We start from the raw sequence: 27,112 nt of genomic DNA on the forward strand, positions 1-27,112 counted from the left end.
GATACAAGTTTCCCACTTTTCTATCTCATATTCTTGCTATCATTATTCCTTCTTTCTCTTTTTCTTCTGTTTGATTTTTCTTATTTCTCACACTTAACCTTCTACAACAAAGGTTACTTCCCTTAGCACTCTTGCTGCAAAATCCATATTAATAACATGTTGGAAATCTATAGACTCCACATCGGATTCAGTCTGGAAAGCCTCTTTTGTTAACTTTGTTGGATCCATTAGCAGCAACTGAGACTATATTAGAAAGCAGCAGCACCGAGTCAAAATATTTAGGGTGCTGGGTACCAGCTGCTATTGTTGGGCCTCTGTAATTTATCAGTTTGTGCTTCTCTAGTTATATACAAAAGAAGTGTAACTACAAAGGGATAGGAGTATGGGAGGGCACCAGAGGTTATTTTATACTTTATACTTTTCTAGTCTGAATTCTGTCCACATCCATCTGTAATGATCTGGCTGATACTAACTTGTTTGCCATTCCATCTAGGTTAGTATTATCTGCAGATTTAACCAGTTTGTTATTTAGTTTCTTATCAAGGTCATTTATGTATATATTAGAAGGAACTGCGGCATCAGAACTAAACCCTGAGGGACACCACTTTAAAACATCACCCAATCTGAAATACATTGTAAAATAATCACGTACTTCCAGATTTCAAGCCAGTACTGCACCCATCAACAAAACATGCTTTGAACTAATTATTTAAAAGCCTCTCAGGTGGCACCTATTCAAAAACTTCAGAAAAGACAAATAACATATGTACCTCCCTGATCATATGCTTTTTAGTAAATAACAATCTCAGTGTAAAAGCCAAGCTGACTATTCAATAATATGCTTGTTTTTTAATGTACTACGCAATTTTTTCCTTAATACACAATTCCACTAATTTATCAGATACATGTTAAAAACGTACTGGCTTATAGTTACTTTAATTACTGCAATCCCCTTTATATACAATGTAACAACATTTTCTAGCTTCTCCAATGTGCATAGTGTTTTTAAATACTTTATATACACTCTAACTTCCTTATATTCTCTAGGATAAATATTATCTTGTCCATGTGATTTATTTGATTTAAGCCCTTTAATCTAAGCAGCACTTCTCTATCTACAATTAGATTTTTAATTACCTGAATGTTCAACTATTCCGTTCCCAAAACACTTCCGCTCCTCCTCCTCCTCATTTACCTCCTCAACTGTTCTTTTACTAATAAAATACTGAAAGAATATCTTTTGGTCTACATTAGCATTTTCCACAATATTTTTCTCTAAGATCCTTTTAGCCTTCCTGATATCCTTTTTAACCATTGTTCCCACGTGTTCAGAAGTCCTGCAGTTAATGCTTGAGGCAGTTCCCAGGTACATATTATACAACTAATTTCCACTGAAATTTCTTTACTATCTCCTTATTTATTCACTGCTGAGTTACGTATGTTTCATTTCTTAACGCTTCTAAATTTCATGATGAACTTGTCCTGCATTTTATGTAGCTTGATATTATAACTGTATCCAGTTAAATCTTGTCCCAGTTTATCTTTTTCAGAATGTCTTGCATCTGCTCAAAGTTTGCCTTGCTAAAACTAAAATCTAACAGCTTTATTTTTTAAATATAGACCCTAAAAGTAAACTTGACAATTGATGGTATTCGTCCCAATGAACCAGAATAGCTGGTCTTAAATCCTAAACTAAAAGCATACTCCTTCTTCATACCTGTACATCATTGTTACTCAAGAACTGATTATTTCCTCATAGACAATAATTTTTCGTTCTCTTTCAAATCTTGTAAGTACAACGCAATTGTTACCTCTGACCATGTCCCTCTGATCATGGAGCTTAAATTACTACATCCTACATACTCGTCTCATAGCTGGCATCTTAACCTCCTGTAATTAGCTGATGAGAACTGTACAAAATTCATATCCAAGCAAACTTATTATTTTCTTCAGACAAATGCATCCTCAGAGGTCTCAGCAGGTATACTCTGGGAAACTCTGAAGGCATTTCTAAGAGGACAGATTATTTCATATTTTTCTCACAAATAATAAACTGGAAACCAAGAAGGCGTCTGAGTTAATCAGTAAATTACCAGAATAGATCTAGAATCCACCTGGTCTCCAAATGAGGCATTCTATACAAAAAGACAAGCTTTGCAATCACAATTTAACCTAAAAAAACGGAACAGCTTATCTTAAAATCAGAGCAACATTATTATGAACATGGAGAAAAGGCCAATAAGATTTTAGCCCAAGAAATCCACAAGCAGGAAGTTCATAATGCAATAACAGCAATTAACAACACAGAGACGACAAGACGGAGATAAAATTATTGACCATTAAAATATAACTGACACATTTAGAGAGTACTATAAGTTCCTCATATTCTACTCAGTTTAAAAAAGATAAGACACAATCTAATGAGTTTCTTGATCCATTAGAGATACCACAGCTAGATACTCTTAGTGCTGCAGAACTGGATAAACCTCTGACACTTTCAGAATTACTAGATCCTATAAACTCACTTCAAAGTGGGAAAGCAACTAGCCCGGATAGCTACCCAGTGGAATTTTATAAAAAAAAATTCTCAAATAAGTAGCTCCACTATTATTAGCAATGTTTATAAAAGATAAAGACAAAACAATTCTACCTCAAACTTTTCGCCAAACATTAATTACCATCTTTCCTAAGAAGAACAAGGACCTATTACAACGTGCATCACACAGATTAATCTCTCTTCTGAATAATGATGTTAAGATACTCTCCAAGTTCTAGCCAGAAGGACTTAGAAAGTGCTTTCTTCTGTAACATCACAAGACCAAACAGGATTTTATTAAAGGCAGCCATTTAACTTCTAACCTTTGATATTTGCTTAATACAATATATTCACCCATTATATTTAACGCCCCAGATATCTTATTATCTTTAGACGCAGAAAAAGCATTTGACATGGTTGAATGGGACAATCTATTCACCACATTGTACAAATTTGGTTCAGTCCAAACATATGTGCATGGATCAAACTACTTTATACTAGTCCAGAAGCCTCAGTTTGTATTAACAACATTATTTCAGATAACTTCAAACTAGAACATGGTACTTGACAAGGACTCGACTTATCACTTTGCCTTTTGCAATCACCATTGAACTGTTGGCTATATACTTTCTAAACACACCAGAGTTAAAGGGGATTCAGAGGAGACTTGAACAGAAAATATCACTATATGCAGATGATATGGTACTGCATATACAGTAATCCCTTGCTATATTGCGCTTCGCCTTTCGCGGCTTCACTCCATCGCGGATTTTATATGTAAGCATATTTAAATATATATCGCGGATTTTTTGCTGGTTCGCAGATTTCTGCGGACAATGGGTCTTTTAATTTCTGGTACATGCTTCCTCAGTTGGTTTGCCCAGTTGATTTCATACAAGGGACGCTATTGGCAGATGACTGAGAAGCTACCCAAATTACTTTTCTCCCTCTCTCTCTTGCGCTGACTTTCTCTGATCCTGACGTAGGGGGATTGAGCAGGGGGGGCTGTTCGCAAACCTAGACGATACGGACGCTCGTCTAAAAATTCTGAAAGATTATCTTCACGTTGCTACCTTCTGTGCAGCTGCTTCCTGAAGCGACATGCTGCACGGTGCTTCACATACTTAAAAGCTCGAAGGGCACGTATTGATTTGTGCTTCTTTGTTTTTCTCTCTCTCTCTCTCTCTCTCTCTGCTCCTGACGGAGGGGGTGTGAGCTGCCGCCTTCAACAGCTTTGTGCCGCGGTGCTTCGCATACTTAAAAGCCAAACAGCCCTATTGATTTGTTTGCTTTTCTCTATCTCTCTGACATCTGCTCCTGACACGCACTCCTTTGAAGAGGAAGATATGTTTGCATTCTTTTAATTGTGAGACGGAACTGTCATCTCTGTCTTGTCATGGAGCACAGTTTAAACTTTTGAAAAAGAGACAAATGTTTGTTTGCAGTGTTTGAATAACGTTCCTGTCTCCCTACAACATCCTGTGTTTCTGCGCAAATCTGTGACTCAAGCATGACAATATAAAAATAACCATATAAACATATGGTTTCTACTTCGCGGATTTTCTTATTTCACGGGTGGCTCTGGAACGCAACCCCCGCGATGGAGGAGGGATTACTGTATTGGACCCACAAAAGTCTGTGCCAGCAGTCCTAAAAGCATTAGCAGATTTTCAAAAAATGTCTGGACTTAAAATCAATTAAAATAAAAGCGTGCTCTTTGAAGTGAATTCTCTAGCACATAATATTGGATTGGACACCTTCCCTTCTATCTTAGCAGATCAGTTTAAATATCTAGGGGTAAATATTACAAGTAAATATAAAACTCTTTTTCAACAACATTTTGCTGTCTGCATGGAAAAAATTAAACAAGACGTGACTAGATGGTCTACCCTCCACCTTACGTTAGCGTGAGAATCAACATTGTTAAGATGACCATCCTTCCCAAGCTGCTCTTCCTATTTCAAAGCATCCCCTTATGCATTAACAAATCATTTTTTAAGAAATTAGACTCAATCATAACTCAATTTATTTGGAGTTCAAAACATCCATGCATCAAAAGGGCGACTCTACAACGACCTAAAGCAGAAGGACGCATGGCAAGCTATACAAGCTGGACATAACATAAATTGACGATTATCCAGAAGCCTGGTCTGCAATACAAATAAATCTTGCAGTACTTCTTTATATTCCCTGCTCTGTGCCCCAGTTAATACAAACTACTATCATTACACTTAAAATCCAATTACCCTTCATTCTCTCAGAATATGGAACCAATGTAGGAAGCACTTTAAGACAGAAAAGCTTTAATCTGTTGCACCTCTACATAACAACCGTCTTTTTCCACCCTCTCAAACATATTTACTAATCAATGTCTGGAAAATGTCCGGGATTAAAATACTTAGAGACTCGTACATAGATAATGTCTTTGTATCCTACGGACAATTATGCTACAAATACAACTTCTCATCAACACAATTCCTCCACTACTTTCAAGCTAGAAACTTTGCTAAACAGAACCTGCCTGATTTTCCTCATCTTCCACCTTGTTCTATTCGTGAAGAATTTCTAATCAGTCTTGAAGACTCAGATTGCATCTCTACAGTTTATAAAAATATTTTAACGTCTCTTCCATTCAAAGACACCAGAGTACATTGGGGAAAGGATCTGTCATTTAACATTTCAGAAAAGGAGTGGAAGGCAACCAGGCACAGAATATATCCTTATGTGCAAAGCATTCGATCATTCAACTTAAAATCTTTTATCGAGCGCATCTATCTCATTTAAAATAATCCAAAACGTTGATAGGGCAAGATTCAACCTGTGAACGTTGCAATCTAGCTCCATCCTCACTGGGCCATGTGTTCTGGGCGTGCACTAAATTAACAATATTTTGGACAAGAATCTTTGCTTGCCTATCAGATAGGCTCAGGGTCACTATCACTCCTAACCCATTATCAGCTGTGTTTGGCTTACTACTAGATGGGCTTAAAGCGGAGAAGGACAAACAAAAAGTAATTTCCTTTACTTTACCACTGGCACATAGACTTATCTTGCTCAACTGGAAGAATCCCACCCCACCACTTTTAAGTCAGTGGGTAACCAATGTTCTATACTATTTCTAATTGGAAAAAATCAAATTTTAATCTAGAAGATCTGTTCAAAACTTTTTTTAAAATTATGGCACAATCTGAACAATAACATTTTAGAATAAGTTTCCATTTCAGGAAAAAGAATACCCTTTTGGCTTTTCTCTCTTTCTCTTGGGTGGGAGTCGAATTTCGCTTTGATTTGTTAAATTTGTTTTTACTGTATCTAATGTTATCTGTTTCTAATTAAAATCAATATAAATATAAAAAAAAGAATAGCTGTTCATAAACCAACCAGGTTGGAAACAAAAAACACTCAAATCATGGGTGGTAAGTCCTTTGAACAAAGAAGGGTAGGGGCTGAGCAACAATGGAGCCAGGGGAAGAAAGCTCACCTCACTTGAATTGTGAATGGAACTGCAGAGCTGAATGAATGATGATGCACTCTGCAAAAGCACTGAGAAATGTATTATATTATGATTATTTGATGCTAATGACTTGGCAACCTCTACCCCTTGAATTCTATTCAAATACCTAACAGAATAGCAAATCTTGACAGGTTTGTCTTATCGTTGCTCTTTTAACAAAGTATGCTTGTAAACAATCACTGATTATCTCTGTGAATCCCTCTTCTCATGCTCTGCTGTTAAAAGGGTTTTCCCAGTTGACATTTGCATAATTAAAGCCTCAATTAAAACACTATGTCCTTCTAAACTTGTGTTTTTTGTATTATTAATAAGATATATTGGATATTGTTAATATTATCTGCACTGAGAGTCTATAACACATTCTTAATGTCAGGGCTCTACCCTTGATGCTTTCTAGAAATCCAAATACCCTTATTTGGACAGTTTGACATCTGTGGCAGAGCGACAGGCGCTGAGAAGGCTCCTGTCAATCATGGAGAATCCACTGCATCCACTGAACAGTATCATCTCCAGACAGAGGAGCAGCTTCAGCGACAGACTGCTGTCACTGTCCCGCTCCACTGACAGACTGAGGAGATTGTTCCTCCCCCACACTATGCGACTCTTCAATTCCACCGGGGGGGGGGGGGGGGGAGAGGTTGTTTAAACGTTAACATTAAACAAAGTTATTGTCTGTTATACCTGCATTTTCATCACTCTTTAATTTAATATTGTTTTTTATCAGTATGCTGCTGCTGGAGTATGTGAATTTCCAATTGGGATTAATAAAGTATCCATCTATCTATCTATCTACTGTATCTACAGTATCTAGCTATCTATCTATCTATCTTATTAAGAAATGGCTGACTATCTGATAGAAGCGAAAATGCATTTAAATTTTCTCTTACACAAATGCCTACTCCCTCACCTTTTCAATTTTTCTTATCAAATCTCTCAGATTCAGACAGATTTATGTTATTGTTTTTGATATTTCTGACATTAAGGCAAACAAATTTCAATGTGCCACTGATTTTATTTTCTATTATTTTAAGTGAAGTTATAACCTGACCTGTCCTACACTCCCTGCCACCAACGCCCCCCCCTATCCCCCCCCCCCCCAAACTTCACTAACTTACATAAACACATTCCCAATACACTAAGGCCCATCTGGTGCAGTGGTTCATCTGTAATTCAGCACAGCAGTACATGTCCTATCCGTTCCAAAAGGTAACCAAATGTCCGATAAACTTATACCCTACACAAACGTTTAAGCAAAACCTTATAATCAGGTCAACCTTACCTAGTTTGCTGTATGGCACACATAGAACCTCTGAAAAGAACATCTTATCTGATCTGCTCCCCTACCTAATACCTACCTCTTTAAACTTGTCTTGTAGAAGTGGCAGCATGCCCTTACTTATGTTATTTGTTCAGACTAAGACAATCACAAATGCATGTCATTAGGGCCAGTCTAAGACTCAATCTGCCTAATAACTGAGTTCATCACTCTTTCTGAGGACAGGTTTTGAGGTCCTCATCCCTGCCTATCACTTCACAATTATCAGAGTCACCATCCAGCTCCATAAAATCCTAAAACTGGTTACAAACCTCTAACATCTGACTGCTTCCCACTTGTCTGTATCTCTTTGGATTATAGTCTACTATGCACTACAGCTGTAGTGCCCATTCATTAACAAATCCTCCAGTTCACTACTACAACACAAGCTTGCCACTTTGAGCTTACTGTGCAGAATTAGTTGGCATTTCCAGCTGATGTAGGCCTCCTAAACATAGGATACTAAGCAAGCCACTAACACATCCAGCATCGTAAAGCACTAGGCTCACTTTAAAAATTTAAGAAAAATAAAAACAGCTCACCAGTTCTCTAGATTCTTCAAGTTGTTTCTCAACACCGACCACCATTTGTTTCTTCTCATCTAAAAAAAAAAAAAAACAGTATTTTTACTATTTAGTTGATTTTAGAATAAATTTTATATAAAACATATTTATGATCTATACTAATAAAAGGCAAAGCCTTCACTGACTGACTCACTGACTGACTGACTGACTGACTAACTCACTCATCACTAATTCTCCAACTTCCCGTGTAGGCTGAAATTTGGCAGGCTCATTCCTTACAGCTTACTTACAAAAGTTAGGCAGGTTTCGTTTTGAAATTCTACGCGTAATGGTCATAACTGGAACCTGTTTTTTGTCCATATACTCTAATGGAGGAGGCGGAGTCACGTATCGCGTCATCATGCCTCCTACGTAATCACGTGAACTAAAAACAAGGAAGAGATTTACAGCACAAGTCAAACGCGGGAACGAAGGTAAACGATTAACACATTTCTATATGTATTGTAAGCATACAATACAACTGATAATATGTTGCGCTTATTTATCTGGTGTACCGACATTTTTGCGTGTTTAACGGCTGAAATCTAACGTGGTTTGTGCCCTTCAGAATGAAAACAGTTAGCATTTACCTTTTTAATAAAAGGCGAGCTTTTAAGCCTGAGAAATCACCCCGTAAATGCACACGTTTAATTGCACATGTGTTAATATGTATGCTTACACAGTATTAAAAGACACTCAACAACGTCATTTACCATTGTTCCCGCGATTGATAAAAGGCGAGCTTTTAAGCCTGAGAAATCACCCCGTAAATGCACACGTTTAATTGCACGTGTTAATATGTATGCTTACACAGTATTAAAAGACACTCAAAAATTAACGTCATTTACCTTCGTTCCCGCGTTTGACTCGTGCTGTAAATCTCTTCCTTGTTTTATAGATAGATAGATAGATAGATAGATAGATAGATAGATAGATAGATAGATAGATGTGTATGTATGTAGATATGTATATATGTGTATACATATATGTAGATATGTAAATATGTATATGTATATATATGTGTCTGTATGTGTGTATATATATATATATATATATATATATGTGTGTGTGTGTGTGTGTGTGTGTGTATGTATGTGTGTGTGTATGTATATATATATATATATATATATATATATATATATATATATATATACAGTAATCCCTCACCTATCGCGGGGGTTACGTTCCAGAGCCCCCCGCGATAGGTGAAAATCCGCGAAGTAGCGACCTATATTTATTTTATTATTTATACATATTTTAAGGCTTTATAAACCCTTCCCACACTCTTATAAACCTTTCTCACTCTCTTGTTAACCTTTCCCATGCTCTTATAAACACTTCCTATGCTCTTAAACACTTTCTACATTCTTAAACACCTCAGACCAACACTGCACACTGCACGCAGCGATCAGACGTCAATGTGTCTGCACTCGCTTTGTGAAGGGGGGCAGCTGAACTCACGCTGAGCAGAAATGGACTTTGTGCTGCTTCTGCCAAAATGCCTGCTTGTCGCTCTGCGCGTTCGGAAGGAGAAGTGTGTGTGTGTGTATGTGAGAGGTGAACGCACCTTCACTCAAACCCCCCCTCTCCGGAGGCGCAGTACACTCCTGCCACTTCGCATTGTCAAGGGGGTGGGGAGCTGAATGAACGCTAAGGAGAAGTGGACTTTGTGCTGGCTTTGTGCTGCTTGTCGCTCTGCGTGTCAATAATTTTAAGCCTGTACATCACCAATTTTCCTGTCTCACTGTCTTGTCTTGCGTGAAGTTAAAATGTTTTATAATAGTGAGATGTTACTCATATCCTTAGCCCGACATCCACATATCATATGTGTTAACAAAGTATGTTTTATAAGTTTACATGTGTTTAAAGCATGTGGGATGGGTATTTTAAGGCTTAAACTATAAAAATGTTTATTTATATGGTCTTTCTATATCGCGGATTTTCTCCTGTTGCTGATGGGTCTGGAACATAACTTCCGCGATAGGCGGGCAATCACTTGTATTTAAAAACCCGCGAAGTCGTGAATCCGCGAAAAGTGAACTGCGTAGTAGCGAGGGATTACTGTATATATATATATATATATATATATATATATATATATATATATATATATATATGTATATATATATATGTATATATGTATATATGTAGATATGTGTATATGTAGATATGTATATATAAGTATATATGTTTATGTATATATATATGTTTAAATAACCTCTTTAACACACTACTTCTCCACTGCGAAGCGTGGGTATTTTGCTAGTTATTTATAATTATATTAACATACTGCACAACTGCTTGCTTAAAAATATAAAAAACTAGCCCACCCGCGGCGTAGCATACGCCGCATAATTATGTATTGATGGGTGAACACTTCCTGAACGACACAGTTGTCCAAATGGGGTGGGTTTGTGGATACCACTGTGAGTGAATGAAAAGATAGACCTCTGGAGAGAGCAACATATAATTGTCCGTGACTGAAAGCGGGATCGTCTGTGACGATGAAGGCCACGCTGGTGAAAGTTACTTCGTCGGTAGGGATAAGTGTCAGTACTTGTAGATTAAGGTGTAGCGAGTCTTCGTTGTTGACGCTTAATATAGCTTGCGTACTGAGATGTTCCGGAGTCACAGTTGAGAAACACTTTTTTAATGTCTTTTAAGCACAGGGAAAAAATGAACATGTGAAACATTCGTAATGTAATAAGCCACCAAGAAAAGTAACATTGCAACAATGCTATCTACGACCCGATCTCTTTAAACAGAAGTGAAAACAAAATCGAGCCCGGTGTATTCTTTAACTGCCTTGTGGCGCTGTAGTAGTGCTGCTGCTTTGCAGTAAGGAGACTGTGGAAGATTGTGGTTTCGCTTCCCGGTTCCTCCCTGTGTGGATAGCGCTTTGAATACTGAGAACACCGCTATATCAATGTAGCGAAGTATTAACAGGAAATTGTCTTCATGTAATAGTAAAAGGCAAATTATCCGCGACAAACAAACTGTTTTACACGCTGCATACCAACCCGTGGCGTAGTATACGCCGCATAATCACACCACTTTTTAAATGTTTTTTAAGCAGAGGGAAAAAAATGAACATTTGCAAAATCCGTAACGCTGCTTTCAGTAAGTACAATGCACATGCGTTTAATTTGTCGGCCACTTTTTGCCAGCCGTCTTTTCTGGTTTGGGCTGCTTTTGCAGTGTTACCGCTTGTGCATATTAAATCTTGAGATCCTTCGAGTAACTAGTTAACTAACTAACACCAACCCAACCCACCCACACACACAGCTTGTGTGAAACAAACGCGCCCGTACTTTCATAATTTTGTTGCAGCCTATAGTGGAGTCAGGCACAGAGAAGGTCAGATGCTGAGAGAGCGTCTCGACTGTTGCAGGGCCTGCATCGGTGAAGCAGGTGAGACGCTAATGAAAAAGAGGCACAGGGCTTATTGGTTTTTAAAGACTGCTTCCTTCATTGTGTTTTAACCTCAGTTTTAAAGGATTGTTTTAAGGATCCCATGGGGATACCCCTCGCAAACTGTTTTTAGACGCTGCATTCAGCAATTCACATCCGCGACAAACATGCCTCTTCTTACATGGTCCTTGCTTTGGTGGGCGGGGAAACGTTTTCCGTGTTCCTGCAGGACCATCTAAGAAGATGCATGTTTGTCGCGGATGCGGTGGACACGGGCCGGGGAATAAAGAGTGTTGGTGGGTGGGGAAACGTCTTCCGTGTTCCTGCAGGACCATCTAAGAAGACGCGGATGCGAATTGCTGTATGTAGCGTGTAAAACAGTTTGCGATGTTGCACGTGGTCATGCGTCGTAACCGAAAAGTCAACGTGGCTCAGAGCTGCATGTGGACTGTAGCACAGACAAACAGAAACGACGCTGTGTTTTCCGAGGCGTCGCGCCCGAGTTGGTGGGCGTGGCTCTGCGAGTTTTCGTCGTATCCAACGGTCTTAGAGTTGGTGGGCGTGGCTCCTTCCCAAGTGCTTTCATGGGTGTGGGCGTGGCTCATTCCTGCGTGCTTTCATGGGTGTCTTGCCCGCTCTGGCGGCGGCTTAGAGAATTATATATATAGATAGAAGCTTTATGTGTGGTGAACAAAATAGCTAGACACAAACAGTAAAATGCATACAAAAATGAAAATACAAAAGGACAGAAAGCAGATTCTTCCGGAAAATCAGTGATGGAGTGTTAATGTCCAGTGGAGACTTGATGTGAGTCTACATCCATTGTGTATATACCTGTAAACACACATGGCCCATGCTGGGAATCATAATATGAAGAGTTTAATGTTAAAACTATCTGTATCCTACATGGAGTATCATGAAACTACAGTTAATTAACCTGCCATCAATAAGGACATCTGAGTAAACAGTCATCAATTAGAAAACCTGGACCTTTTGATTGTATTTAAACAGAGTCTCCTTAAACCTTTAAACTCTGGACTCTAAAACCCATTTTAAACACATTCTTATGTAATTTTTTAATAACCAATACAGATTGATTTTAAATTCTATATCATTACTGACTTGAACCTTGTATCTTTTAGATCATTCTTTTAGAATCTTAAAAAATAGATTGTTATGAATACTTTTACTAATGTATTAGAGCTTGGGGTAATTAGGATCTGAATGGACAAACATCCTGAGAAATTTAAACACTTATAGATTATTCATTGTTAATTTGGCCTGAAGTTAGGCTTTTTTTAAGTTTGGAATGAATGCTGAGCAGAAAAAGGAAGAACAGAACAGGAAAGAGAAAGAGCTAGGACAGAAGATAACGGATCAACAAAGAAAGAAGAACCCAACGAAATTGGCAAGACATCTGCGGACTGAACAACAATCTGAAGCAACTCTGTACCTACTGTAGACTTTAAAAGACTTGTCTTCCATCACTTTTATTTTCAGCATAATTATTTTTAACTAGACTCTTTTTCAAATACATTTCCTAAACTTTTAAGACTCTTTTCAAATATATTTCCTACTTTTGCTACCATCGGTTAACTGTGTGTTTTTATTAATTCTGCTTCATAATAAAATAGATTTTAGACTGTTTGACTGGAGAGTGAGGCAGATAGGTGAAGAAAAAAGTGCAGGCAGGGTGGAATGGGTAGAGAAGAGTGACAGGAGTGATTTGTGATAGAAGAGTTAACTGAAAAAATGAAATGGAAGGTCTATAAAATGATAGTGAGACCAGCTATGTTGTATGGTGTGGAGACGGTGGAACTGACGAAAACATAGACGGTAGAACTGGAAGTGGCAGAGCTGAAGATGCTACAATTTTTTCTCAGAGTAACGAGGGCAGACAGGATTAGGAATGAGTATATTAGAGGGACAACACAGGAACGACAGTTTGGTGACTGAGTGAGAAAGGCTAGACTGAAATGGTTTGGGTACGTGCAGAGAGGGGATGAGGGGTACATCGGGTAAAGGATGTTGACGATGGAATAGCCTAGAAAGAGGAAAAGATGAAGGCCAAAGAGGAGGTTTATGGATGTAGTGAGGGAGGACATGAAGGCAGTCGGTGTGGCAGAAAATTATGTTAAAGTCAGGGATACATGGAAACTGCTGATCCACTGTGGTGACCTCTAAATGGGAGCAGCTGAAAGAAAAAGAAGATTGGGTCAAGGTATATTGTTAAGAGCCCCTGATATGAGTGATTGCCATATTCCCAGAAGGGTTAGCAGCTGAGAAGGGACGTCTTCAAAAGAAAGCCACGTGGTGAGTAGGCACCTGCTTTGGTGATTGCACAGGTGTAGCTCAGGTCTGAAGACAACCGTTTGGTCTGCTTGGGCTGAGCTTGCAAGTCTCTTTGCTTGAGGCAGATGTCCACGTGCAAGTAAGGGTGTAAATACTTTACACTCATATCAGCAATATATTTAACAGTAACTGTAGCATAGACAAAACAAAATAATAAACATAGGAATCTCTGTGATAATATATTCAAAGTATAGTGATAAGAGCACTAGGTATGGGTAAATGCCATATTGCAGCAGGGGTTAGCAGCTGAGCGGGGAAGCCTCCTATAATAAAAGTACTGCGGTGAGTGCGCACATGATTTGATAACTGACACAGGTGTAGTTTAACTGTTTGGTCTACTTACACAGAGCTAGTAAGTCACTTTCCTTAAAGCAGCTGTCCACATGCAGATAAAGTTGTACGCATAGGGCACTATAAAGCAGCTACATTAAGACACATTTTCACAGCAATAAGAATGGCCACACCCTGTCACCAATGATGAATTTTAAGCTGTTGCAGCTCCAAGTTTTAAGGGTACAGGGCATTCCCATTCCACGGGAGGACATTTGTCAATGACTGTTTCCTTGCTAGAGTGCAGGCATGTATTACAGCACCGGGAGGTTACACTCGATATCAAAGTTAGTATACTAAAACATGACACTCTATGAACTGAAAAAAACATGTTGTATCACCTTATGTGTGCAATCATGCTCTTAACGCACTCTGATAATTCTCCAATCCAAATCTCAGCACTGTATTGTAACATTTACAATGTGTTCTTTTTTCACTTTCTATTAGTGTACATTTCAAAAATAAGTCTTAACTCATTCTCATAATAATTGGCTCTCATTCTTACTAGAGGTAGTGGTGTAAAGTAACACATTTAATTTATTTTGATTACTTTACTTTGTACTTTTTAAAGTCTCTTTATGTGCAAATTCTTCTTTAAAAATGCATTATTTGGTAATGATCATGTGGAAGAAAAATTGGACTTATAGGTCACATAGTCATTTAGGATAAAGTGTTTTTATATGCTTCCATATTAAAAAATTCACCTTAAATAAATAGCATAAAAGAGTTAATAAATGGCAGAGACCTGCTCAGGCATATCAGGAAACTAGATAAAGGTCAAGTGAACAACAAATTGAAATGAAAGATAACTAAGACGTCAGCAATTGTCCTGTAAACAACCAGAATGAACAGCTGTTATATACACAGAAATTTCAAAGATGGTAGCTCAACCCAAAGGTTAAAGGAAGAACAAGAAAAATATAAAACAGACTTATTTTATTTAAGTAATTTGGGTATAAACGAACAAACCAACCAGAGTAAACGATATGCATTGATTGACGCCGTTTGTAAATTCAATTGCTTATAAAATGAACCTCTATCCTTTGTTTATCTGACCATTCACATCATGCTGTAACAGACTTCTTTAAAGAATGCTTCCTCCTCAGCTTGGTGCTGCAGGTGAAATAAATGACGCAATGAACAGTTTTTCTCCTGCCTGATTACTGACTCAAAAGGTTTTATTGATAAGTTTCTTTCTTTAATTAAGAAGGGGGACCGGAGAGTGTGTTCCAACTACAGAGGGATCACACTCCTCAGCCGGAGGGTCCGTCAGATAGTCGAACCTCGGATTCAGGAGGAACAGTGTGGTTTTCGTCCTGGTCACGGAACAGTGGACCAGCTCTACACCCTTAGCAGGGTCCTAGAGGGTGCCTGGGAGTTTGCCAAACCAGTCTACATATGTTTCATGGACTTGGAAAAGGCTTTCAACCATGTTCCTCGGGGAATCCAATGGGGGGTGCAACGGAAGTATGGTGTACCGGACCCCCTGATATGTGCTGTTTGGTCCCTGTACAACCGGTGTCACAGCCTGGTCCGCATTGCCGGCAGTAAGTCAAACCCGTTTTCAGTGAGAGTTGGACTCCGCCAGGGCTGCCCTTTCTCACCGATTCTGTTCATAACTTTTATGGACAGAATTTCTAGGCGCAGCCAGGGCGTTGAGGGGGTCTGGTTTGGTGGACTCAGGATTGGGTCACTGCTTTTTGCAGATGATGGGAACGCCTCGGGATTCCCCCGGAGGAGCTAGAAGAAGTGGCCGGGGAGAGGGAAATCTGGGCATCTCTGCTCAAGCTGCTGCCCCCACGACCCGATCTTGTATAAGCTGAAGAGGATGGATGGAGGTCACAGACTGTTTAGTAAATAACACAATGCAAACATCCAGTTCTCTCCTGCTATGTTAGTGAGTGCATCTCAAAATACTGCAGTAAAACCACCCATTGTAGTGTACAGTGACTTTATGTTTCTGAGTTACCTGTGCAATGGAGGATGAAGTGGACAGCTATTGATAAAGTGGCAGCAATGGCAGAACATTTTATAAAGTAGAGAATACACTTCCCTGGTCAGCTTAGTAGTGCTGTTCAGTCTCAAGAACATAAAACAAAGACGTTTTTTATACTGTGTAATCTCGGCTTTGCAAAAAAATGTACAGTTGTCTGCATATAAAAACACTCAGATAAATAAAAAGACATAGAAGTAATTTGTTTTTTTTTCAACTAGCAGTGTGTTTAAAATTTTTGAGTGCAAATAAGAAAATTACAGCTGTGGGTACTGAGAGATACTATAGTAAAATTCTGACTGCAACATGTGCAAAAGGTAGCATCATTTAAAAAAAAAAAAGCTGGTGTTCTTTAAAGTATAATTCAAAAGTGAGTTGCATTTAGTACATACATTTTATTAATGTAAATTGGTAAGTTGCCATATTTAACAGTCACTTTGTTTATAAGAATATGCGCACTCAACAGTGTTTGGGCTTGCCTTTTGAACAATGTATTTGTTTCCCTGACTGCAGAAAAAACCTCCCAAATGAGAATTGTGATGGCCACTGCAAACTGCTTACCTGATACAGTTCTTAAGAACTGATTATGTCTTCCAAACATCTTTATATTGACGTCACACATAATCAGCAGGCGACACAGTGTTTATTCATCTAACCGCATATTTCAGGTAACACTTTCATGTATTTAAAGGAGTGCAAAAAAAACTACAAGAATTTGAGTTCTGAAAAATTATTTCTATATGCTGGTGCTGTACAAACTGTTCTTGCCTAACTTCAACATGGATTAAAAAAACACATTAACTATTTGGATGTCAGTACCATTGCACCTAATTTGCAAAACTGCACACTTTTCTTTTCCCTCCACTTAAGTCTTTGCTGTCTCAAATGATAGCTTATAATTGAGAATTATAGGCTACATTGTTAACTGATCGTTTAGGGATTCTGATTACTTGCTTACTATGCATATGCTATGAATGCCCATAATAATTACAAATTTAATTGTCATATACAGTACACTGTTTCTGTTTGTGTGTGCAAATAAGTTAGGAGTTAAGCAGCTCCGCAGTGACAAGACCCCAGAGATGGATCAGTTCCACCCAGAAATGCTGAAGGGTCTGGACATTGTTGGGCTGTCGTGGCTGACACACCTTTTCAATGTTGCGTCATCAAGAGCCATGCCCCTGGAGTGAAAGGCCAGGGTGGTGGTGGTCCCCATTTTTAAAAAAGGGGACTGGACACTATGCTCCATCTGTTGGGGAATCACACTCTTCAGCCTCCCTGGAAACGTTTATGCCAGGATACTGGAAAGGAAAGTTCCAGTTATGGAACCTTAGATCCAGGAGGAGCAATGTGGATTCAGTTCAGGCTGTGGAACAGTGGACCAGTTATTTACTCTCATTATGATCTTGTTGTAGGGGGCAAGGGAGTACACCCAATCAGTCTACATATAATCACGTTCCTCAAGGGATTCTGTGCAGGGTGCTGGAAGAGTATGGTGTTCCGGGGCCCTTGATAAGGAAAGGTTATGCCAGTTGAGGTTAACACTATCAATTTACCAGAGGATCTATGTCCCTACCCTCACCTATGGTCATGAGCTCTGGGTAATGACCAAAAGAATGAGATTGCACGTACAAGCAGACAACATTAGCTTCCTCTGCAGGGTGGCTAGGCTCTCCCTTAAAGAAGGACAGACAACAGGAAGAGGCTCAAAGTAGAGCCCCTGACCCTCCACATCAAGAGGAGACAACTGAGGTGGTTCGGGCATCAGATATATGCCTCCCAGACTCCTTTCTGTGGAGGTTTTTACGGGAACAACCAGCTGGGAGAAGACCATAGAGAAGACCCAGGGCTCGGTGAGAGGATTATATCTCCCAGATGGCCTGGGAATGCTTCAGGATCCCACAGTATGAGTTGGTAAGTGTGGCTGGGGAAAGGGACATTTGAGCCTCATTGCTAAGACTGTTGCCTCCACAATCTGGTTTGGGATAAGCAGTGGAAAATTAATTAATGAATGTGTGTGTGCAAGCATATATTTCATTAATATCCCATTTGATAAATGAAGTCTATTCTGTTTCTTTGCTTATTCCCATTATGCTTTCCAAAACACAATGGACAGTTTAGGTTATTCTTTTCTAAAGTAACTAAATTGCCCTTTTACTTAACTCTTTTAGGGCAGATGTCGACTTTGTCAACACAAGGGGTTGAGGCTGAATGCGGCCAGGGGTAATCAGCTGTAAACAGTCACAAAACTCGATATCACATTTTAGTTCAACTCTCTTTGCTATAAGGAAAGTTAGCTTTGTTGGTCTGACCAAGATTCCCTGCGTTCACTTGAGAAGTGAAAAGCAAACAACGGCAAAAAAGGCATCAACATCTGGCAAGTGAGTGAAGCAAATGTGCAAAGCAAAATACTCTGTGGACTCTGACTTGTCGGACTCTGATTTTGATTCCAGTGATCTGGGGCCTCATGTATAAACGGTGCATACGCACAGAAATGTTGCGTACGAACGTTTCCACGCTCAAATCGCGATGTATAAAACCTAAACTTGGCGTAAAGCCACGCACTTTTCCACGGTACCTCATGCCCTGGTGTACGCAATTTCTCCGCTCGGTTTTGCAGACTGGTGGCACCCAGTGTCAAAGCAGTGCTACTGTTCCTGTGTGGTCACCCTTTCTTTCTTAGACCCACATTCCTGACGCGGCTTTATAAATACACTGAAACTAACTGCATATTGTTTATTAGTGTAATGCATCTGATTGTAATTAACCTGCAGCAATATAATGGTCCGGGGAATAGCCATAGTATTCCAAATACCATAACTGCTTTAGCGTTGTTACTCTCAATGCATCTTCTTCTTCTTTCAGCTGCTCCCGTTAAGGGATGCCACAGCAGATCATCTTTTTCCATATTACTCTCACTGCACTACTCGGAGTATTTATATCACTGTATCTGAGTGGGGAATCACAGCAGCAGCTGATCGGAAAGAGAATTATCGGTATACAGCATGAAGCAGACGCTGACTCAGCCACGGCAAAACGTTTCCAAGACTTCCCTGTACAGACTTCGCGGTTTAGAAAAAGTTTCATCCCAAGAAATATAAACGCACTAAATCAGTCCATCAAGTGCTCCTTGTAGAACTGTTTGGACTTACAATCACCAGACTGTAAACTTGGGATACAGTTATAATATTGCACAACCTGCGCCACTTTATAAAGAGCGTATTTACATATGATGACGATATCATTTTTAAGATGAAATGCAGCAAAATATGTTGATTATATTATACAGATAAAACTTTAACTTCATTTAAATAATCTGTATTGTTAATAATTAAACATGTGAGGACACGGTGCCACAGCGCTAGTTAGTTCATGGATTATTCCTGCATTGCGTTGTATTCTTGCTTGTGCTGACGCGACACTGGAAGGATAGACAGATAGAATAATTAAACATGTACTACGAAGATATTTCAATGTTCCTTAAAAGTTTTGAAGAATCTGCGTTCTAAGCTTACAGATGGCTTCACGTCTATTACAGAGCTGATTGTGTGGCGATTGGGTATTTGGAGAAAGAAAAGTAAGGACAGGAATTGGAGGTTAGTACGTTTGAAAGAGACAGTACTGCTGCAATAAATTATTTCATCAAAGGTCGCGCATGGCGCAGCAAGCCTCTTGCGTGAGACATGAACAAGCACTGCGCCACTGTGTTCCCATGTTTAATAACGTGCTTTAACTCCTATCATCATGAAAAAGATTTCACGTATACATCTCAGTATTTTAATTATTCAGAGAGCTGTAATATCACAAATGTAATGGATTCTGTGTCCTGTCAGAGAAAAAGAAAGCCCGTTTAAGAAGCAGGTAGTGATTCACACACACAGCACATAGAAGATCAAATACAGAACAAAGCATTTAATGTGCTACTTTAGTTACAATGGGATTTGAGAAACTAGTAAATTAAACGATTTTAAGATGAAGTTTATGATGTTCTACTTTAATGGCAAAATAAACTACGTGATTAAAGTGGAAATTTCAAGATTAAAGTTGACATTTTGTGCTTTTTTCCCCACTGTGTGCCTATTTTTTTTGCCTGTACCCTAATAAGCTTTCATATGACACTCAGACGGTGGGCTACGACTTGCCTTTTCACGGTGACTTTGATATGTGATTTCTTTTTTATTTCGGGCACTGTGCGACTTTGTGAACTTGAGCTTTCGAGCTTCTCCGACAGTCTGTCACTTGATCAACTTGATTTTGTTGATTATACCACTGTTTAAACCAACAAATAGTACGTTTTTCCTTTGCCTCCATTTGGTATTCGCTGAAATTCTTATATTTTCCCCCGTGCTTTTCCCATTGTCTTTTCACAGAAGGCTGAGCTTAAGGGCTATTTATATTGATTTGCATATTCAAAGAGGCATAATTCTGGGAGGAGTTGGGGCGGGACAGAAGGCGCGTGCACGTGCGTGGAGGACTGCCACTTACAATAACAAGAGGTACAAACCAGATTGTGTTGCACTGCAATAACTGCCGCCCACTGTGTAAAGATAGCCTGGCAGGCGGTTACTACTGCCACCAGAAATGGCGAACAGGTGGCAAGAGCAGCCACTACACCAGCAACAGAAATTTTATATTGTTTTGTGTGTGACACCATTGCTTTGTGTGCTTTTCAGAAAACTGAGCTTTTTGGAAAAAATATTCAGCCCTGGGAGAAAAGGGGAAAAAAATAACCAGCCCTAAAAGAGTTAATTTTTACACAGCCTACATATTATTTTTACCTGAGTAGTTACCCCATCATATAATTTTACATAAGTAAATATTTGACAAAGTAACAATTTTTTAATACTCTTTAAACCCACAATTAACAAGACAGCTTCATAGTTCTGGGTTTGAATTTTGATCCAGGCTCTGCTTATACACTATTTGCACAATGTCCTTGTACTTGAAGACATTTCTTTCAGGTACTCCAGTTTTGATGTTTGTGAGTTTGAGCATATTCTGCAATAAACTTGTACCCAGTGCTGCAGACAGAGTCACTTGCTCCACACAACCATGAACTAATTAAGCAGATTTGAAAGTGGATGTAGGGATAGGGTTGTCAGACATTCCTTATATATGGGACATGTCTCATATTTGATCATTTTGTCCCCTGTCCCATACTGACCTTTCAGGGACACCCAAATGTCCTGTATTTAGTTCATTTTCAAATTTCGTAATAAAAATATATTTTTACTACCTTCTTACGGTACTTAGTTGTAACTTTATAAGTAATTATACTTTCTTTTCACAGATTCTCTTGATGAAAATAACCCAAATGTAACGAGGCAACTAGTGTTTGCTGCCTGTTTGCAACTTGTTCAGTTGTTATGGTTGGCTGAGGACCACAACGCTGTTACTGTTTGGCTCTCCAGCCACACAGCTGTGCAGTTCTGTATCAGCACTTCAACATACAGTGTCAACAAAGTGTGTTGTTACTACTTTCCACGGCCCACTTTTTTTCTAACTGCCTGTATTAAATAATAATCATTTTCTCTGCCGTCTGTATTAAACAAATATTTTCAAACTAGTCATTTAGCCCGTTACAATAACGGGCACTAGAACAGTAGTGCATAAACATTAGTAGGAACAGTCTATATTAATTGGCAAGGGACTTTGATCTCATTCTTTTTGTTGGTCGTATTTTTCTTTCTTTCAGCCTTTCTTTTGTTGATGTTTACTTGCTGAGCTGACCGTTCTTCGTGGGCTGCCACCGTGTATTGTGTGTCTTTAATTTTCTGTGACAGTAATACTGTCTTGTACGGCTCTATTCAATAAGGGCGCGTAGATACTTTCGTTCAAATGGCTCTGGAATATGTGAAGAGCAACAGGTGCAGATCTTTATTTACGCGCGCCTTTATTTGCTGCGCCCAATTGAGGTCGTCCTTTTGAGGCTCGCCTTTTTGTGCTCGCCCTTATTGAAGGATACCGTCTTGTACGTCCGCTGGCTTGTACGTCCATAATATACGTCCGTACGTCCATAATATACCTTTAATATTCTCTGGCGGTAATACAGGCGTGCACGTCAGTAATATGCCTTTAATCTCCTCTGACAGTAATACTGGCTTGTATGTGGCTGTAATATGCGTCACTGTATTGTGTACCTTTAATTTCCTCTCGCAGTAATACTGGTTTGTATTTCCGTAAAACGCCTCTAACTTTCTCTGACAGTAATATCGCGCATAGCACCGTGCCCCGCGCATGCGCACTTCACCAGAAGACACCCACACACGGACACCTGGACGCACATAGGGATTTTATATATATAGATAATTTCACTTTTACAAAAAATTTTTTTTAGTGTGTATTAAATAATTTTCAAATGATTTTACTTTTGTTTTCCAACTTATGTCTCTACTTTTATATAATATATTGGTCTGGGTGTGTAGGGGGCATGTATAAATTTATATATATAGTAATATACAGAGATCCCGTATTTCTAATTTTCTAATCTGGCAACCCTATGTAAGGATGAACTGATAAATATCAACAACGAACTCCTAGGCTACTTATTTATTTCATTTTCTTATTAAAATATTCAAGCATCAATGCTATTAAAGTACATCATTACTGAATTCCTAACAGAATTAGGAAACATTGTATATTTTATTTTGACCTTAAAATTGGACTTCTTTTCTTCCATTTTAGTTTCTGTTATCATATATTTCTTTAACTTTTTTGTGCATTTTTTTTAAATGTGTTTACATTTAAATTTTTTTGTGTGTGTTTTGACCCATCTCTTCATTCTGTGTTATTTCAGCACTGGACACAGCACTCAAGCAAATCCACCCCCCTTTTCTAATTTTACTATTTCTTTTTTTCTTCAATTTAATTGCCACTGAGGAGTTTATTGGCCAAAATCTCTTAATTACAATTGAACAAATGCTGACAACAAACAAGCTCACAATACCGCTGTAGAAGGTTTTAAGTTATGGACAAGTGACAGGATACAAGTGAGAGTGTGCAAAAAGAAACACTTATTTAACAAAAAGGAAAGGGGCATTACTTTGGGTGTTTACTTTCATACAATTGAGAAATGGATCAGCCCCACACCAAGATTTATTAAGTAAATGCTAAAATTTAAATAATACAGTAAAAAGAGCCATAAATTAAGGCATTATGATTGACTTTGTTCATTTGAAATTCAAAATATCGGTTTGTGGTGTTAAATATGCAAACAGTTTATGTAGAGTTTGCAAGGGCATGCCATTCTGAATAGCACATGTTTTTGAAGAATTATATTTACTTGGAAAGCTTTCTTCATTTCAAATACTGAAGGTCACTACATTTTCATGATTCTTATCGTCTCACATGGCAGGTCACTGTGATTAATGCATTATTTGGTTTTTAGAACACTAACACTAGAATAATCTACACGAAAACAAACCATGCAGCTAAACAAGGCTCACCAATAATATCCAATAACTTCTTCCAAAATAACATCAAGTCTAGTTTTGAATGTTCCTGAAGTCCTACTGTCTAACTCACTACTTTGTAGCTTATTCCATGTGTCTATGGTTCTCTGTGTAAAGAACAACTAATGGTTGTGTGAAATTTACCCGTAACAAATTTCCAACTGTGTCCCCATGTTCTTGATGAACTAATTTTAAAATATTAGTCTTGACAGACTGTACTAATTCCCTTCATAATTTTAAACACTTCAATCATATCTCCACTTAATATTATTTTGCTTAAACTGAATAGGCTAGGTTATTTTAATCTTTCCTCGTAATTCATCCCCAGTATCCCTGGAATCAGCCTAGTTTCTCTTCTGTAGACTTTTTCTGGCGCTGCTATGATCTTTTTGTAGCATGGAGACCAAAACTTTGCACAGTACTCCAGATGAGGCTTCACCAGTGTGTTATAAATCTTCAACATAACCTCCTTGGACTTGTACTCCACACATCATGCTATATAACCTAACATTCTGTTATTCTTCTTAATGGTTTCTGGACATTGTTTGGCAGTTGATAGTGTTAAGTCCAATATGATATACATATTAAAAAGAGCAGCAGCCCTAGCACTGACCCCTGTGAAACACTATTCTTAACAGATCCTCACACCATAATCCTCTGCTTCCTATGACTGCGTCAATTTTGCATCAATCAAAAACAACACCCTGAACTCCCACTTCTTTTATTTTGATGCCTAAACTCTGAGATGGCACCTTATCAAATGCTTTCTGAAAGTCAAGATAAATAATAGCATATGCCCCACTTTGATTATATTCTCTTGTTGCTTCCTCATTCAATTCCACCCTGTTGGTAAAACATGACCTCCCTCTTCTTAACCCATGCTGACTGTTCAGTAAAACTCCTGTTCTTGCTATTTGCTGCTCAATCTTATCCAAAATAATTTCTTCTATTAATTTACCTGTGATACTCATTAAACATACTGGCATATAGCTGCTTGGATATGCCTGGCTACCCGTTTTGTATAACAGGATAATATTTGTCATTTTCCAGTCCTTTAGAATTTCCCCTGCTTGCAGTGACTTCCTAAAAATGTGAATCATGGGTTTATGTACAGTATGTACTCAGTACCCTCCTTAAGAACTCTAGTCTTCATGATTTGTTTGATTTCATCCTATTTAATCTGAACAGTACTTCTCCCTCTATAATTTACAAATCACTCAGTACCTCTTTAGTAGTCCCTTTTACTGCTGGGAAATTATCTACTTCCTCACATGTGAAGAACTCTGAAAAATTTAAGTTTAGAGCATGTGCTATTTCACTGTCTGTATTTTTTAATTCTCCTTTACTATTCCTGAGGCACTCCACCTCTTCCTTGACTGTTCTTTTACTGCTAAAATACTGAAAGAATCTCTTTGGGTCATCGTTTGCCTTATCTGTTATATTCCTCTCTAACTGCCTCATTAATTTTTTTCTTAATAGTAGCCCTCTTGTTCTCATATGCCCTATGATTCACATTGGAGTTATTAATCTTATAAACATTACACAGCTCTTCTTTCCTTTGCAGCTTCTTTTTCAACTCTTTATTATCCCTCTGCTCAGTTTTTTTAATTTCCTACTAATTCCAAATTTAGCCAGGTACCTGTCCTGCATTATATGCAAAACGTTCTTAAACTTGTTCCACTGCTCCTTGACTGTCTCCACACTTAAAAGCTTATCCCAGTCTGTCCTCCTTAGATTTGCCTCATCTGCTCAAAATTTGCCATATGAAAGTTAAACTTAATAGTTTTAGTCTTTGCATCCACACTCTTCCAAAACACAGAGAACTGTATTAAATTGTGGTCACTTGATCGTAACAGTTCAAATCACCACTACACCCTCAATTCTATCTTGATTATTACAAAATACTAAATCTAGACAGGCTTCACCCCGCACTGGTGTGTTAACATAACGTGTTAAAAACAGACAAAAATAGTCTAAAAACTCTTGTACTCTGGTATTTGCAAGGTTATCTCAGGTAATATTTAGGTAAAGTCCCGTGTCTATAATATCCCCCGTAAACCTGCCTTTTTAATATTAATAAAAAGACGTGCATTGAAATTACTGTCTGCATTAGGCAGTCTATGGGTGGGCAGGGGTGGGCAATGTCGTTCCTGGAGAGCCGCAGTATGTGCAGGTTTTTGTTCCAACCCAGTTCCTTAACGAGAACTCAATTATTGCTGATGAAGCACATATTGCTTAAGTGACATTTTAATGCTTCATTTTAGTGGTCTCGCTTGTTAAGGTTCTCCAACCTTAATTGCTTATTTCAATCTTAAACTGCTGCATTCAGTGTTTTAATTGCTCCTTATTAGCAATAAGATGTAAAAGACAAAGCAGCCAGCAGTTCTCCAGCTAGCTTTTTTCCAATTACATCTGTGTATGTTCGTCATGCACTGTTTGATTTAATAAAACACTTAATAGAAAAATGTGACAGACTGAAAATGATCTGTTTTAGGCTTCAAATCATTTGGATGATATCCTTGGAAAGGAAAAAAATCTACGATATAATAGCCTTACATTGCACAGACTAAGAAGCCATAAAATTAAATAAGGTCTGAGATTGGCAATGATTGGTTTCTAATTAAGCAATTGGGTTGGAATGAAAACCTGTAGCCACTGCGGCTCACCAGGACCGACATTGCCTACCCCTGGTCTAGGGGGTTGAATACTTTTTCAACCCACTGTAACAGCTTACTTCAGAAGGCTTGAAGTCTAATTTAAAAACATAACATGTTTGGAACATAAACCTGTATGCACAAGGGGACCCCACAACTAAGTTTGAGAACCACTAGACTAGAGTAATAATGAACTGTGCACTTCATTTTAAATCTAATGCAACATTATTAGGTTATGGTGTCTTGTTTTAAGCCTGTTAAAATCAGTTAAACATTTTTGGTAAAATATTATGGGCCTTATAAATTCTACACATACAGCCCCGTTCTAAATCCGCCACAGCTTCTGGTCTACATTGGGTATATATAGTGTTATTTTTTTGTACTCAACAAATCTGAGTTTGACACCCCTTTATTAGACTACCCTCTATTATGTTTTAACTTTATGGATGGGTTTTTTACTTTCTCAAATATAAAGTATAGGGAAAGTATTGTAATCGTTCCAAAATTCGCTATCGAGATTTTCATGAATCTTGATGTTTTAGACCTCCCTGACTTTCTCGTGTACAAAGTATGGGGAAAGTATTGAAATCTTCCAAAAATTCCATTTTGAGATTTTGATGAATCTCGATGTTTTAGACATCTGAGCCCAAAAATACCATTTTTCAAATTATGCCTGTATGTCTGTGTGTGTGTGTGTGTGTGTGTGTGTGTGTGTGTGTGTGTGTGTGTATGTATGTATGTATGTAAACACGATAACTTCAGTACACTTTCACTTAGTTCAACCGCATTTTGCATACAAGTAATTGGTACAAAATGGATATTTCTGCTTACAGGAAGTGGTACTTTATTTTTTATTCATGCAGCTGCAGAGTCCGATTTATTCAACTTTACTTTTATAATAATTGTTCAATATATTATTAATTTGTTTTGTTGTTGATGGTTCTTTAATGTACATAATATAAAAATATAATCATTGTCTTGCGGTTTACTGGT

At 38.2% G+C, this 27,112-nt stretch overlaps 1 protein-coding gene across 6 annotated transcripts in view; it reads right to left on the reverse strand.

Moving 5' to 3' along the window:
* Window positions 1-27,112, reverse strand: part of vti1a (vesicle transport through interaction with t-SNAREs 1A) — a 508,387-nt gene that overhangs the window by 412,956 nt on the left and 68,319 nt on the right. For 5 of the 6 annotated variants that reach the window (XM_051922191.1, XM_051922193.1, XM_051922190.1 and 2 more), the window contains exon 2: window positions 7,908-7,966. The exons of the other annotated variant lie outside the window; for it this stretch is intronic. In XM_051922191.1, coding sequence (XP_051778151.1) covers window positions 7,908-7,966 — 59 coding nt within the window. The remainder of the gene's footprint in view (window positions 1-7,907; window positions 7,967-27,112) is intronic. 6 annotated transcript variants of the gene reach the window in all.

The sequence above is a fragment of the Erpetoichthys calabaricus genome, chromosome 2, assembly GCF_900747795.2.
Source record: "Erpetoichthys calabaricus chromosome 2, fErpCal1.3, whole genome shotgun sequence".
Lineage (NCBI taxonomy): Eukaryota > Metazoa > Chordata > Cladistia > Polypteriformes > Polypteridae > Erpetoichthys > Erpetoichthys calabaricus.